We start from the raw sequence: 15,941 nt of genomic DNA on the forward strand, positions 1-15,941 counted from the left end.
TTTGAATAACAGCATATATATATTATTTCATCATTTTATCATTAAGGCACTGAACAGTGTGATGTGAAATATGTGTTTTATATTTCTGGGCTGAACTGTCTTGAGAGATAAAATGAATATCCAACTTAAAACTAACTTCACGTGGTCAAAAAAACTAGCTTACAGACACCGCACCGTGCACGTGAAGCTACGGCACGGTGAAACCACACTTTACACAAGCGTCATTTTAACATCCAATCACATTTCTTCGTGTATTTCTTCCAGCCAATCACAGCCCTTCTCTCACATGACGCACGGCATCCCGTTAGTTTGTCGCTGTTCAGTGTTGTCATATCCAAACATGTCTATCATGTCCAAAGCAGAGGACTTTTTATTTATATCCTGAGTCTTGTTTCCCGTCACGATGAGTAACCCGTGTAGAGAAGTCATCACTCTCCAGCTGGGACATTATTCAAACTTTGTGGGGACTCACTGGTGGAATTTACAGGTGAGCAAAACCGCAGCGGCTAACGCTAAGCTAGCTAGCTAGCAGTTAGCTTTGCATGTGTTGTCAAACTTTCGAGACTCTGTTTCTGCTCTCAGCAGCAGAGATATCTTATGTTAGCTCACCGTGAATGTGCATTTTAGGACCATTTTAACAGCCCGAGGACATACGATATAATTAGCCTGCTTCACAGGGGTTAAAGCATAAAGATGACGCTAACCATTAGGCTTTATGCAGCTAAAGCTGCTAAATATCAAGTTTTTTAGACGAGATTTGGCGAGATTCTCCAGTAGAAGATGCAGATTAATCGCTTCCCAGCATAAGATATTACTGTGTTTCCTGTAAACGCAGATGTTTATGGTGTAATGCACAAACGATACACCAAAATATCTGTTGCAGTGATGAGTTAGTCTTCTTTCATACTGCAGCATTACACTGCATACAAACAACTGTCTGCTTCGCAAAACTACAAAATCTAACTAACAAAATCCTCCACACTGAGCCTCAAACCCTCAAACCTCTCAAAAGATGGAGGTTTGGGCTAATTGCATGTTGGATAACTAGCAGAATGAAGCAGATTATTGTTTAGATAAAGTACACCAGGGCTGCAAGGAGCAACTGTTTTCATTATCAATTAATCTGATTATAATGGATCAATGAATGGCTTTGTCTGTGTTACACCAGAAAACAATTAAAATGCCAGTCGCATTGATGTCATCTGATGCCTTTTTGTGTCCGACCAACAGTCCAAACCCCCAAATATTCATCTTACTATACTATTAAGACAAGGAGAAGCAGCAAATGTTCACATTGAAGAAGCTTAAACAAAAGAATAGTTGGATCTCAAAATAAAACAAGAAAAAAACAAAAAACACTTGATTGATTCATTGATTATTAAATAATTTCCCCATTAACTTTCTGTACTTTCTCACTAACCAGTAATAGTGAGTTTTAAGTCTATTTTCTGTTCTTTTCACCTTTCAGAGTACTTTCAGATTTCATGTTTGATCCCATTGCCGAATGTATTGTGTTATATTTGGTTATTGTAGTTTCATTGTCAGTAACAGTGATGGACTTGTCTTTGTTTGCAGGATGCGTCTTTATCATACGATCCAGAGACGCCACTGGGTGACATCCAGAGTGATGTCGTGTTTCGTGAAGGACAGACTCTGGGCGGACATGTCACCCACACACCTCGCCTCATTGCCATGGATCTCAAAGGTAAATTCTCCCATCACATTTTATTTTATAATGTGGAAAACATCCGCAAAAGGTTTAGTTTGTGTCCTCTCGATTCCTTAAATGGATCCAGATTCTTACACTAACTTGGTTGTGTTTAACGCTGGTAAGCTGAATCTCCTGCACTTTATCGTCTATAACAGGAAGTCTTCGGACTTTACGGCAGGAGGGAAGTCTGTATGACGCCGGCAAAGACACGTCTGCTGTCACATGGTAAATCAGAGTCCTGTATGTGTATTATTGTCTGTGTATATTAAGGCCCAACAGATTTTGTCCCTTTTATATGTCCGGTGTGTCCCTGGTGGATTATGGTAACCTAAAATGTTTATTCAACTGATTTTCTGTGAAACACTGGTTGTTTGTTTGGCAGCTTCTGTAACACATTTGCTTTTGGTTTGATGAAATAAGTTCAACAACAACAATCCTCACAGTTCTCACCTACTGCATGAGAGAGTTTTTTTTTACATAATGAATGAAACCTGCATTGATGGATATATCAGATACGATTAAGTTTCCTTTCTTATTGAAGATTTTAGTGGCAGTATTTGTTTTTTTTTTTTTACAAAACTGTGCTCCATCTGGCAGGGACGGAAGCCTCATGATTCACGAAGAAAGTCCTTCTGCAAAGAACTCCTTTCTTGAAGATCTGGACAGGCTGGATGTGAGTATTTATGGTGTGAAATAAAACTGACAAGCAGTTCAGTTTTATCACAGTGTTGTCTTGAGACAGTGATGCCAAACATTTTGTAATAATGGTGTGTATGCAGCGTCACCTACAGCCTGAACCAACAATAAGCATCAGCTGTTTGCTGACTGAAAAGTCTTTTTTTCTGTATATCTTGATGTGGTATTAAGTCTTTGGCTCAACAGTCTCCCACAGCTACATTTGCTTTGTTCTTCAGAGAGGGGAGATTCTGGCTGAAGCAGACTTCTACTCCAGCTCCCAGCCTCAGTGCTCAGGTAGGAAAACCTCAACAAACTTCCTTTTAAACACAGCTTCACATTTAAGATTTTACGACCGCTCTGAAAACTCTCCCATCACCCCAGCAGGTGCGATGAATGTGGACACGGTGAACAACCAGCTGGCTCGAGTCCAAAAGGCCTACAGGCTGGAGGGCAGCGTGAAGGTGTGGTCCGACTTCCTCAGGATCCACCTGCACCCTCGCACCATCTCTGTCATCCACCAGTACAACCATGACGGGTAAAGTGCCTGAACTGTCACGCGTCCCACGCTGTGCTGAACAAAGTGACGGAAAGCTTTGAGATTGGAAATATAGTGTTTAATTCCAAAGTAACATTCCTGTTAATAATACATCGGTCCTGAAAGACAAAAGCATGTGAAGTATATCAGGGACAACCTGGGAGTGCATCTTAAAAGAGGTCATGGGCTTATGAACTAACCAGTGAGCAAGATGATGTCTGTGTAAACACTGGAATAAACTGACTACGTACTCGGGGGGGATATAACCTTGTCTGGGTAGTTGAAGAAAACCTTCTCTGTATCAGTGTGTCGCCCATAACAACCTACGTCCCTTTCTCCCCTTTTTGTTTCTGTTAAACTGAAAACTCCTGAAAACATCCCAAAAATAAGAGGCAGCATATAAAAAATATCAGGTGTAAAAGGAAAACAGTTAATGTTCCTCCTACTCTGACAGTTGAGTACCTGCTTTCCTCCAGTAGATGTCAGCCTTCACACACACTGCAGAATCTTTCAAACTTTAAAGCACCTCTGACTGAGCCCCCGATAGTGATGCTGCTGCATCACAAGTCGAGGTTTAGTAGTTGTTTTCTCTCAATTTCATCATGTTTAACGATGGATTTGCTCGTGTTGTATTAAAAGGCTTATTTATTTTTTGTATTTGTGGGTGTTCAGGGAGGCTCACCGTCTGGAGGCGTTTGGCCAGGGAGAGGCTCTCCTGCAGGGGTCGGTGCTTGAGGAGCTGGAGGACAAACTGCACTTCTTTGTAGAGGAGTGTGATTACCTTCAGGTGAGTCGTTTTTCATCACGATAAATCATAAATCAAATTATTTGTCCTGTAGTTTGTTAAAAAAATATGAAGGATATCTCAGGTTTTTCAGCAGTTCAATATTCACGGCCCTCTGCTCTAAAACATTATTTTCCCACTAGTGTTTCAGTACAAACTTCATATAGTTTCATATAGTTGCTCTTCACATGTCTTCTTTTATAATAATCCTAAACTTAATTTATACAACACTTGCAGAGAGTTGTGTTATAGGTTCAGAAATATAAGACGGAGCCAAGGAGGACTTTGAATATAATCGGGGAGATGTTGGAGTGAATTCTGAAACCAGCGCTGCTTCTTCTGTTCCTTACTGATCCTTTGATATTTCCCTTCTCTCCTCATCCTGTTTCCTTCTCAGGGTTTCCAGGTTCTCTGTGACCTGGCTGACGGCTTTGCAGGCCTGGGGTCAAAGGTCACGGAGATGCTGCAGGACTCTTATGGCGGAAGAGGCATCCTGACCTGGGGGTTGGCGCCTGTCAGTCACCCAAATTCAGTAAGTCACAAGCTCAGACAGCTCTGCGTCTCTGTGGCTATTTTTTCTTTTTATCTCTGAGCGTTTTGTGATGTCGTGTAAAAGCAGGCGTTTTGTCAATGGGGTTCTGTACTTATGGTTTTCTCTCTGTTCAACCAGACTCCAATGAAAGACCTCTACCACATGTTGAACTGCACATTGGGGACAGTCGACCTGGCCAATCACAGCTCTTTCTTCTGCCCGTTGACCCTGCGTGGTGGACTGGGCAGACGACCCTCCTCTCCCACAGCGTTCCCCCACCTAACTTATGATGTGAGCTTTTCATTTTTCATTTTTTGTAATCACCATTTTATTTTTTAGACATATTTTAAGAGATGTTTAATGGTTATTTGTGGTGATCGGCGACTTTCACTGGGTCATCTCACCTCCTGTTGAGAGATTTAAACTGACTTTGTTTTAATTAAATTTAAATTAAATGAATCAGTTAGATTTTAAGAACCAAAATGTTACATCGAAATGATAATAATAATGGATTATTTATATTTAGTGTACTGATTAAATGTAAAAAAGAGGTTGAAGTATTCACCTTTCTTTCCTTTTGGGAAATGAAATATTTATGTTGTTTTTTGTGAGTTTGCTGTATCTTTGTTAATTTTATTGGTTATTTATGTTTTGTTTATTCTAAATAATGTCCATCTAAAAACAAGTGTCAAACTGTCATGAAATTGTCTAAACCACATGGAAACTGGATTAAATTTCATAAATATTTAGAGTGAAGATATAATTGAGGACATATTAACACTCACAGACATCTTTGTGTGCGTATTTGTATGAAAATTGGAATCCACTCTTGTAATCGTATAACGACACCTCTTTGTCTCATCTCTCTCTCTCTCTCGTCTGTGCCAGCCCTCGCTGTGGTACCACTCCAGCTCCATCCTGGCTTTGGCGCTGGACGCCCTCACTCTGCCGTACAGGCTGAGGAACAACAGCGTCCCCATGTGGCAGGTGGCAGACACTCTGGCCGTATCCGGGAGAAAGGTGACCTACTGCAGCCGGAGTAGCTGGTGTTCATGTCACTTTAGAGAAGGCTCTTATGGCTTATGGCGACTGGTATGATTTAACTTCTAGGTGGTAGCTGCCTATGGTGCTGTCCCCTTTCCCATGATGCATGGCAGCTCTCTCCCTGACGCCCTGAGTGCCTGCACAGATGCTCTGCCCTGGAAACCTCTATCGGCTTGCCCTGAATCTGCTGACTGGCGCTGCTACAACCAGTGGGTGACGCTCAAAGGCTTTGAGGGCCAAAGACTAATCAGGTGAGAATTTTATGAATTAACGCACCACGCTTTCATATATTTTAATCATGAGGGAAATGTGTCTAAAACACTGAGCGTGTATATAATGTCTCTGGTGTTTTTAAAATTGGACTCTATTTTTATGTATTCTGGGTGAAAAATGACTGGTAGGAACAAAAACCTTTGGAATCGGTCGAGTAGACTTCCCCAGAGAACAGGTGGTGACTGATCCAGATCTGTGCCAGATCAAAGTACGATCACTAAAAGTTCTTGATTTTGGCACCGACAGGCTCAGGTCATCTGACAACATAACAGAAAGGAGACAGACCTGTTAAGATCATTTTAGTTAAACCAGAAATAGCTGTTCTATCACTTGGTTTAAAGCCACCAGATTCCATTGAGAAAAACAGTAATTTTAAATGGGAGTCGCTACTATGCTCTCTCTATTCTTCAGTTTGTTTGTATTATTGGGTGACTTTGGCGTTTTTAAAGGGTTAGTTTGGATCCAACACAATGTTTGTGCTAACACATAATAACACAAACAAACTAACCAAAGAAAACAGTTGGAGATCAGCCACTCCAAAGTTCAGCAAGGTAAAATTACTGTTTTTGTCAATGGAGTCTGGTGTGTTTGAATAGGGCGATTCAGTGGCTGTTTCTGGTTAAACAAAAAGGATCTTACAGTTCTGTCTCCGTAAGGATCATGTCTGTAATGTTGTCTGACGCTTTGAATAACAATCTGAGCCTGTCGGTGGCAAAAACAAGCACTTTAAGTGGACGTACTGTGGGTGCAGTTGCCCCAAAGGATTTCATTACTTAAAAAAAAAAATTACTTGACCATCTTACATGTCCCAATTACTGAATCCATCAGAATTGAAGTGTTTCATTAAATCATAAAGTCAGGTTAGTTCACTGGAAATGTGAAAAACACTTCAAGTCAAAAGATAAACATCAGGATGTCAAGTAGCAGCTTTTTGCCTACATTTTAATAAATTACCAAGGAAAACATGAAGGTATTAAACACCCCCTCAGTCGTCGCTTAATCTTTTAATGTGTTGCTTGAATAATTTCCTTTCCATCAGCTCTCTGGCTCCAGGGACTCGACCGCCCACTCCTCTGCACAGCCTCCACAGTGGAGAGGACGTCCTGGCTTCCTACATCAGATCCTTCTATGCTACAGCTCCTCTGTGAGTCCCCTCACTGTCACATGCTGCGGACCAACAAATCAGTTTACTTGTTTGTCTTTGGGGTAAACAAAATATTTTAACCTTCACTGCTCTGCTGTCTCTGTCCACCTTCTCTCTCCCAGGGCTCTGCAGTTGGTATCTACTCCCAGTAAGCTGACGCCACCTTTCCCTCAGATATTCAGTCAGTGTGTTGGTGCTCAGGGCTTCCTGCAGAGCCAACCTTCCCCGCCTGGCTGTAAGCATATTTCTACTTAGTTAAGTAACTTTCCTTTAACCCGACTTTGGTTTTATAAAATGTTCCCTCCATATCTCTTCAGCTCCGGCACCAGTGGTCTCCTCTGTACCCGTCATGACTTCCCTCCAGTCCGGCCCCGCACTCGGCTCGTGGCTATCCGAGCTCCATCGTGGTGCCAGCTCTTTCGACATCCGCCGCGTGGCCCCCAGCTTCCTCTCCCAGGGGCCCGAAATGGCCGACTACCAGGAGGCCCTGGAGCAACTGCGCCTGCTGGCCCGGTGTTACCGTGACGACAGCGGCGGGGTGATGCGCTCCTCCTCAGAAGAGGATTACGATGACGACTGACGGTGGAAGTCTTTGGTGTGCAATCTGGATGTTTACTGGCCTGCATGCACTTGTGGGGACACGGGGAGGTGAAGCGGAGCTGTGCCTCTGGTTTGTGAAGGACATGGTCACAGAAGGAGGCGAAAAGTTTCTCATATTCTGAAATACACTGAGCTTTAACGGCTAAAACCCACTGCGGGCGTCTGCGTCTGCGTCTGATCGCTCTATCAGATTAATGCTTTAAACCCCAACAGAAGCACATCTCAGAAGCAGCTCGGCGCTCTGCTAAAGATACTCGCCTGGTCTCCTGTTGACAGAAGCTGCAGCCTGACCACATCAAGCAGCACAAACCATATTTCACCACTACATCAGTATTATTTTATAGCTGGTGGCTCCAGGCCCAACGTTTTGTTTTGTTTTTTAACACCGTGGATGACAAGAGGTTTGTTTTTAATGTGGAATAACATTTTTACTTAAACCCGCTGTCTGTGAGCTACAGCACAACACTGTTGTAAACGCTTATAAGAAACACATTTAAACCAGAAACGCAGCCTGTTTGCTCAAGTTAGATACAGGAAAGTGACCAAATCAACAAAATCGAAGCAAGTCAAGTATTCAGCCAGGCAAAATGCTCCACGTCTGAGGACGGGGAAAAAGACGGAACGTGACGCAGACGCACCCGGTGGATTTTCAGGGTAAGACACAGATGAGGGAATATTATAGACCTCTAAAAGAGAAATGTGGTGGATGTAGCATCATGAGACTGTATGGACTGTGGTCACAAGTCCTCGAGTTACTGTTTATCTGTAATTAAGTGTGTTTTATATTAAGGGTACATGATAAAAAGATTTACTTTTGGGCACAGGTTCCTCTGACCATTAATTCACTTGAAACGGTTGACAGTTCTTGTTGCTTGTCGCATTGCCTGAGTGACCAGCAGGCAGAAAAAGAAAAATGCCAGTTTTATATTAAACAATTAAAGCAACCACGTTTTGTATTTCTACTTATTTGCAAAATTGGAAGATGGTTTTTGTTTTGTATGTTTAGCCGTGGTTAGAAAATGTTTTAAAGGATGAGTGTTTAAAATTGTCAACAAAACAAAGTGTTCTGCCAGCAGCATTCAGCCCCCTTTGGTAAACCTTTAAATGGAGTTAAAGGAAATAGGTTTCTAAAAAGAGCTGCATAATATTTAAAAGAGCTGGGCTCTGTAGTTTTCAGGGAACGCCACTAAACTGAAGTTAATACTGACTGTGTTTGGGACTTTTCAGCTGTGATTGTGCTCATTTACAGTTATGGAGCCCTAAAAGGTAACTTTTTTTTTTTAACTTTAAATTCTCTTGTGTACACAAGATAAAATATCACCTTTCTGGACGTTAGAGGCTCCATGTGGTATTGAAGTTAAGTTTGGCTTACTGATGTGTTTAGTGGTTTTTGGACAACAATGGAGGTCAACAGCACAGAGGAAAAGAGACAATACCCCATTCTTGGTTAGTCTATTTATAGGATTGATTGTTACCTTAGATCTAGAGATTGGCCTTTTATTTAAGAGAATATACTTTTAAAATGAGGGCTGACAGCCTGTTGACCCTGTAAAACCAGTTTCATTATCAGTTCAACACTTGATAGTTAAGTTTTTTAAACATCTACAAATGTTTGCCATTTCAGCTATAATAGAACTGCTTCCAAATGTATGTTTGTATAGAAAAAAGAAAACACCCCTGAGAAATAACTTGTTTTGGTTGGAGATGCTACGATATCATACAAACTGCATTTTGTCCCCTTTGGCGGCAGGTGTGGCTTTGATCAGTGCGTCAACTCAGATCAACACACTTTACGTTTGTTTAACTGGATCAATGCCTGTTCCCATTAAAAATAATCCAACGACAAATGCAGAACAGGCATTTTTTAATCTGAAATAAAATGGTACAAGGATTTCACAGAGGTGAGGAGATGTTGGAACATTTTCCCACCCAGCATTTTGACAAAACAGTATGCTTCTACATTTGATTAAAAAAAGGCTAAGACACATACCATCATTTAAACTTATAAAACTGAGATTGCACCCTGTTATTTTACAAACACCTCCATACAAGACAGCCCTAATGAAAAAAATATATTGAGTAAAATTCAAATGAAACGAAGTAGCGTGTGCATAAAAGACATCGATTAGAGTGCCTGGTATTCTACTGCTATTTATCAAAAACAGGAGGCAGGGGAAGTGTAGAGGGAGCTGGGGAATGTAAATGGAGGACAGGGGGGCACAGTGAGAGAAGGGCTCAAGACAAACAGTCCAAAATCTGAACTAAGAGCGGGAACGGGAGCGAGAACGAGACTGGGAGCGGGATTTGGAGCGAGACTCTGAGCGGGAGGCGGATCGGGAGCGGGAGCGGGCTTTGGCGGGTGAGGGAGAACGAGATTTGGACTTGGACTTTGATTTAGACCTGGCTCTGGATTTGGATTCAACAGGGGAGCGTGAACGGGAGCCCCTCTCGGGCTCGCCTCCCTCGTCATCACTCTTGGGCTGCTCCCGGCCCTTCGAGCCAGATTTCCTAGAGCGATCCTTAATTCCTGACCTGGAACGAGACCTGGAGTGGGAGCGAGATCTGGACCTTGAATCTTCCTTCTTGCCTTTCTTTCCTTCTTTCTTGCCCTTTTTGCTCTTGGGGCTGCGACTCCTGCTGCGGTCCTTGTTCTTCTGAGCGTCGTTGTTACGCTCTTCTTCCTCCTTCTTGCCCTTGACCTTATTCTTCTTGCTACGAGATCGGCTGCGGGAGCGAGAAGCCGCTCTGTGGACAGAAAGCAGAACTTAGTGTTCGATTCTCTGCCAAACGTTCCCATTTTGGGAAAACAAACATCCAAACAGGACGTGGGAGATTATTTCCATCGTCCCTACAAACACAACCTGGAACTAAATGCACTTTTACATTAAGTGTCTCAAAAAGCACAACGACAAGCAAATTCAAAGTATTTACATCCATCTGCACAAACATGACAGTCCTTCACTTAAAAGACATTCTGCCATCAGCCTTGGTGGCACGTAGCTGAACCATCATGGTACACAGAAGCTGCTTGGACTAATTTGGTCTCCTGCTATAAAATACACTGGGGGGCTGTGGCAAAACAGCTGTAACTATCAGGCTACAGGTTGCATGTGCACCAGTGCAAGCACCTGTGCACTTTTAACTTGTAAACATTTATTTTTAGAAACTTGTGCTCTCATGTTACTGCTGATGGCTCATGAAGTGCCAAAATCAATGTGGTTTTTATGGGCTGCTGAGTGACTTAAAGGTGATTCTACTTGGTGTGTGTTGCCATGAAGCATGCGGCGGCTTTTGGGAGGTGGAGAGCAGTTCTGCAACAGGTGTGAAAACAAGCACAGCTACGTTGTTCAGTTACTACGAAGGAACAAACACAAAAAACAACCTCTACACATTAATTTACCTTTTATTGTCAGCTAACTTCTTTTCAGAGGTACCATGCGTTTAGCCCAATCTCCCTTCTGTTTAGAGCTACATTTCTCACCTGGAGTGGGAGCGGCTGCGACTGCTGCTCTCACTACGGCTGCGGCTCTTGCGTGACCTGCGGCTCCTGGAGCGAGACCTGAGAAAACATATTGAAAAAAATGAGGAACTCTCACTTTGACAGCAGGCCAACAGCAGTGGCTCTGCCAACTTCTCTCTTTTTTTAAATCTACAACTACATGCTTATTTCCCCTTTAACTTTTCAAGCACTGCATATAAAACCGTTTAAATCCCAGTGCATTGTGGGGTCATTCTGTGATGTGCAGCTCCACTTCCTCAGGCACTATTATTATTATACTTTACACATCAAATGCACCAGGAAGTGGTCTATAACTACAGTGATGCTTCTCACCTGGAACGGCTGCGACTGCGAGAATAAGAGCGTCTCCGTTTGGCTCCAGGGCGGTCCTCGATCAGCCGGATCTTTCTACCGTTCACTTCTGTACCATCGAGCTTCTCCAGAGCTCTCTTCATGTCAGAGTAGAGCCTGAACTCTATCACCCCCTCGTTCCTCCGGCCCTTGTGGGTGTCAGCGTAAGTCACCTCCCCTGCCTGCCTCATGTAGTCCTTTGGAGAAATGGGGAAACATAAACAGGGATCAGAGGGAAAGTGGTGGATTGAGTGATACGCTTAGCTCAGGCGATACTGCAACAAACTCAAATGGCAAAAGGGTGCAGACACTTAAAGCAGATAAATGTTTGTCCTAAATCATAACCATTTTGGAAATGTACCATCCATGAATTGTGTGAGCTAGGTCTGGCCGATGAATTGTATTTCTTAAGTTATGTTATTAAGAACTCATGTCAGCAAACAAATGAGCTGCGTTATGTCCTTAACACTTAAAAAAAATACATACCTTCAAGTCCTGCCAGCTGCAGCGGCTGGAAAGATTCTCAACAATGAGCCGATAATCTGTCCTTATAGGTGGACCATATCTGTCTCTTCCCCAGCGTCCATATCCACCTTTTAAGGTAACAAGGAAAAGGACAGGAAAAATGAGGACCAAAGAGAAACAGAGGTGGTGCATTTATACTAAACTCCAAGCTACAGACTACAAAATATGTCAATATTCACTTGGGAAAAGGAAACAAAGAAGGGGAAAAGCAAAAGATGAAAAAAAGACTTTAAAAAGAAAAATAAAATGCATTAAGTCCTTAAAAAAAGATAATTATTTCTTTAAGTTTAAATCTTTATTTAAAAGCCTAAACCTATATATCACAACTGTAGCTTATAAAATTTTGGTAAAATTTCAATAGGCCTATTTTCTAAATAAGAAAGAAAAAATTAAAATTCAAAAACATAACTGATCGAGGAAGTACTTACGGTGAACTAAAGCAAGTTTCTAAGCTATCCTATCTAAAAACATTTCACTGTTACAAAACATGTTCTTTTTCAGGCACCTATAAGAGCTGAACCCACATCTGTTCCTAACCCCATGGCATCCTCACCACCCGGCCTGGGCCTAATGGGAAAAGCGGTCTTCATTCACAATGGCTCCCTTTTTTGGTCTGCCCAGGGGCCCAGAATGGTCAAACCACACTCTTGGAAAGGGGGGACACCATGGCCAGCAATAGGGGCAGGCAGTCAGCAAAGGACTCTTTCAATTAAAACATTGAGGTTCTTTGTTAAATCTTTACCTTTAAATTGACAATCATTTTAAATAAAATAAAAAACGGAATAAGACATCAATAGATTACAAGATATTTAACAATCAAATAGTTATTTTACAGTATTCAAATTCAAGACATTTATATCCTTTCCATCAGTAAGCCATCTCCCCCATCATATATTCACATGAAACTGCATTTTAAATCCATCATATGGAAATCCAAGATACTTTTCAAGTCATTGGTGGCTGTGGTGCACACAAATTTAATCATGGTATGTACTGACGAGGAATTCTCCCACACCTACTGTTGATGAAAAATCTGTGAAATGCTGCAGTGAGTGGTGCTCATACACTGTCTGCCAACTTATTTGCAAGACAATATAGAACAAAATTACAGCTCTGGAGTGCCCTATTCAGAAACTGAAAAGTGCCCATATGCTAAACAGGCTGTTGAAACTCTTGAGGGCGCATTGAGCTCAGAACAACAGCAAAACCTGATGGAATAAAAATGGGGGGTGCAGATGGGTGTGTGCAGATCAAAGACAATAAAAACTGAAAAGAACTGAGTTTCATTTGAAGTTAACTTTCTTAAAAGGAGGATAGACTGCTCAGGTATCAGGAGTGAAGACACGGTACCAACAGAGCTGGGCGACAATGGCCAAAAGTAATTTTTACTTTACGCAATAATTCATGGATTAAAATAAACAACATGGAAACAAACACTTTCAAAAAAATTGGCCGATACTATCCATAATTCAAATGCCAATATTTTGTTTTCTTTGGTGCAGTTTTCTGACTAGGAAAATAGTGTCATATCACAGTATTACAATAACAAACCCAGTCTCTGTCTCTTGTCCCCCAGCTCAGGGCACCATCTACAGCAACAAGTGCTCCTGACGCAGTCAATCCACCTCCATAAAAACTGTCTCCCCTACAATTTCTAATCAAAATACTAGGATATAAATTGAATGCACATCAGCCACCAAGGACAAGTTTAAAATTTTGCCCCTTTGAAATTTAGATCAATGGTTCCCTGTAATGAATGAAATCCCTCATCAATGACATCATTCATGAGAAATAAATACAATACTCTGTTGAACACTTACTTCTTCCACCATAACCTCCATCACGACGGGGTCCCTTGGTGTGCTCCACAATGACCCTTTCCCCACACAACTCCTTGCCGTTCAAGTCATACACAGCATCATCTGCATCACGTGGGTCATCAAATTCAACAAACCCATACCTTTACAAAAGAAGATAAAAATGCAACACAGGGTTACAACAAAAGATTTTGATAAATGTTCATGATCTAATAATACAGCAGCAGTCACATGTGCACAGACTTCGCACAAATGCACCCCTAGACCATATCGCACCTCTTCAAGGAGCTGTTTTTAGAGAGCAGATCTGTTTCAGCACTTTGACAACTGATACTGAAATAATAGATTTATGGATCTCAATCACAGGAGACGGTGTTTGGAAGATGAGACAAAACATCTTCCAACTGAGTTAATTTTATAGGACAAAATATAAACTACTTGCTGATATAAAGCTCACCTTGAATACAGTTAACATTGGTAGCATGAAACCGATACAAGATAAACAAATTATTTGATTGTATTAGCAGAAATGTAATCACCAACAAATTTAATGTGACCAAATAATTGTGTAAGAGATATTCGAGCAAAGATCACCAGTTCCAGTTACTCAAATGTGAATAAATACCTTTTTTGCCCTCCATTATTGTAAAACGAGCTCATCCGTTTTCAGACCGGTGACACACAAAACAAGCTGAACATGACCACATTGTGCTTTGTGGAGCGGCTGTGTGCATTTTTAACACATTTCTAACATTGTGTAAACGATATATTACGATTAATAGGAAAAAAAACATCTTTACATCGAGTAATCGATAATGGCTTCGTTGATCACAGCCCTGGATGTTAGGAGGAATATTTTAAAGGAAATCGGGAGAGGTTAGCTGTAGCATGGGGGGCACTGTGCTACCTCTACATCTAAAATGTAGCAGCTAACAGGAAGACAGGTTAAACGTGAAGGTTGTGCATTTAACTGAAGCCATTTCTAAAAGCAATGCATGCACAGTAACAGCAGAAAGCACCTTCAATACAGACAAAACATGGGTGTGATTGGACTTGCACTTGATTAGCTAACAAGCTAGCATGCAATACACACAGCCGCCTGTGACATTGCCACGTCCAACATTAGCTAGCTGGCTAACGGCGGTCGAAACAACGCAAAAAAAAAGAACATAACACCGAAACCCGCACACAAGCACATATCCTCAACCTTTAGTTTGGCGCAGTAGCAATAAAACAAGCACCTTAGCACAACCGAGCTATGGCAGATCGCATTCTTAGTTTCCGCGGGTGGATTTTAAATACGTTAGCTAGCATTAGCATTAGCATTAGCAGGCCCAGGCTGGGGTTCATCTCCACGGCGCGGCCTGCGCGGACGTTAAGCCTCAACAACGGACAGCAAAAGGTGGCGACGTTACCCGTTTTTCAGGTCGACTTCGAGTATCTTCCCGTAGCCTTTGAAGAACCTCTCCACGTCCTTCTCTCGGGCTCGGTAGCTCAGCCTGCCGATGTACACCCTGGACATTTTGTTAGCTGGAGCGCGCTGCCGAAATGCGGGATCCGAGCACACAGAGGAGGCGCGAGGCTGCAGGAGGCTCATACACGCGCTCCTGTGATACAATAGGCTGCGGGTGAGTTGGGGGGCGTGGCCTCTGGTCTACGGGCTTACGTCACTCACCTACCCTCCAGTGCCCAGACGATTAATCGATTGTTTGGAAATTAATGGGGAACAATTTCTGTAATCAATGAAGTGATTTCAGTGTGTCAAATGTATTATTACATTATCATTATACATTTTATATGGTATATGGATTTTATCTTTTATTTATTTATTTAAGTTTATCAATTTTAAGACATCATCTTGGGGTCTGGAAAACTGTGATAGGGCTCAAACAATGAATCATCATGGCATACAAATATAGTCAAGTTGATAGTATTTTCCCACTACTTTTATTAATATTCCATACTACTAGTAATGATAATAATGATAATACTTCAGGGGCAGCATGGTGGTGCTGTGGTAAGCACTGTTGCCTCACAGCAAGAAGATCCGGGGTTCAAATCCCGGTCTTTCTGTGTGGAGTTTGCATGTTCTCCCCATGCTAGCGTGGGTTCTCTCTGGATTGTGGGAGGAAGCCGGAATACCCAGAGACATGCACATTAGGATAATTGGTAACTCTAAATTGCCCGTAGGTGTGAGTGTGAGAGTGAGTGGTACAGACTGTCTGTCTGTATGTGGCCTTGCGATTGGCTGGCGACCAGTCCAGGGTGTACCCCGCCTCTAGCTTGAAGTCAGCTGGGATAGGCTCCTGCTCCCCCCGCAACCCTGACGGATAAGCGGTATAGAAAATGGATGGGCGGATGGATGGATAATACTTCAAGTGAAAATACGCATGTAAAGTACAAGTACTTAACAAGTACCTTAAATCCTTCATCCAGCGTAAATGTTTT

The 15,941-nt window shown here is 42.1% G+C and overlaps 2 protein-coding genes across 5 annotated transcripts; one reads left to right on the plus strand and one right to left on the minus strand.

The window, feature by feature from the left end:
- The first annotated feature begins 317 nt into the window (after nt 1-317).
- On the plus strand, nt 318-8,245 carry msto1 (misato mitochondrial distribution and morphology regulator 1). Of its 2 annotated transcripts, none has more exons than XM_070846324.1 (14): nt 318-487; nt 1,576-1,705; nt 1,867-1,936; nt 2,309-2,384; nt 2,626-2,683; nt 2,771-2,924; nt 3,597-3,711; nt 4,106-4,240; nt 4,379-4,531; nt 5,129-5,260; nt 5,351-5,535; nt 6,597-6,701; nt 6,824-6,936; nt 7,019-8,245. In XM_070846324.1, exons 1-14 carry the CDS (start codon nt 404-406, stop codon nt 7,279-7,281), a joined length of 1,773 nt encoding a protein of 590 aa, XP_070702425.1. In that variant the 5' UTR covers nt 318-403; the 3' UTR covers nt 7,282-8,245. The 2 variants fall into 2 exon arrangements, with proteins under 2 accessions (XP_070702425.1, XP_070702426.1); XM_070846325.1 differs by having other exon boundaries at nt 2,774-2,924.
- A 903-nt stretch (nt 8,246-9,148) lies between these two features.
- srsf4 (serine and arginine rich splicing factor 4) lies at nt 9,149-15,081 on the minus strand. Of its 3 annotated transcripts, none has more exons than XM_070846177.1 (6): nt 14,909-15,081; nt 13,497-13,636; nt 11,638-11,744; nt 11,134-11,348; nt 10,783-10,860; nt 9,149-10,046 (listed from the first exon to the last, which is right to left on the minus strand). In XM_070846177.1, exons 1-6 carry the CDS (start codon nt 15,013-15,015, stop codon nt 9,563-9,565), a joined length of 1,131 nt encoding a protein of 376 aa, XP_070702278.1. In that variant the 5' UTR covers nt 15,016-15,081; the 3' UTR covers nt 9,149-9,562. The 3 variants fall into 3 exon arrangements, with proteins under 3 accessions (XP_070702278.1, XP_070702281.1, XP_070702279.1); XM_070846180.1 differs by lacking the exon at nt 14,909-15,081 and adding an exon at nt 12,230-12,378 and having other exon boundaries at nt 13,497-13,585; XM_070846178.1 differs by lacking the exon at nt 14,909-15,081 and adding an exon at nt 12,182-12,378 and having other exon boundaries at nt 13,497-13,585.
- Nucleotides 15,082-15,941: the final 860 nt, after the last annotated feature.

Source organism: Pempheris klunzingeri, chromosome 16 (genome assembly GCF_042242105.1).
Source record: "Pempheris klunzingeri isolate RE-2024b chromosome 16, fPemKlu1.hap1, whole genome shotgun sequence".
NCBI lineage: Eukaryota > Metazoa > Chordata > Actinopteri > Acropomatiformes > Pempheridae > Pempheris > Pempheris klunzingeri.

Excerpts from the sequence above, each read along its gene's own strand:
- msto1 (XM_070846324.1), top strand. The coding sequence starts at position 404 with ATGAGTAACCCGTGTAGAGAAGTCATCACTCTCCAGCTGGGACATTAT. Across the intron at positions 2,385-2,625 it reads AAGATCTGGACAGGCTGGAT|AGAGGGGAGATTCTGGCTGA; the intron begins GTGAGTATTTAT and ends TTTGTTCTTCAG. Across the intron at positions 2,684-2,770 it reads CTCCCAGCCTCAGTGCTCAG|CAGGTGCGATGAATGTGGAC; the intron begins GTAGGAAAACCT and ends CCATCACCCCAG.
- srsf4 (XM_070846177.1), bottom strand. The coding sequence starts at position 15,015 with ATGTCCAGGGTGTACATCGGCAGGCTGAGCTACCGAGCCCGAGAGAAG. Across the intron at positions 11,745-13,496 it reads TGGAGGTTATGGTGGAAGAA|GTGGATATGGACGCTGGGGA; the intron begins GTAAGTGTTCAA and ends TTACCTTAAAAG. Across the intron at positions 11,349-11,637 it reads GCAGCTGGCAGGACTTGAAG|GACTACATGAGGCAGGCAGG; the intron begins GTATGTATTTTT and ends ATTTCTCCAAAG.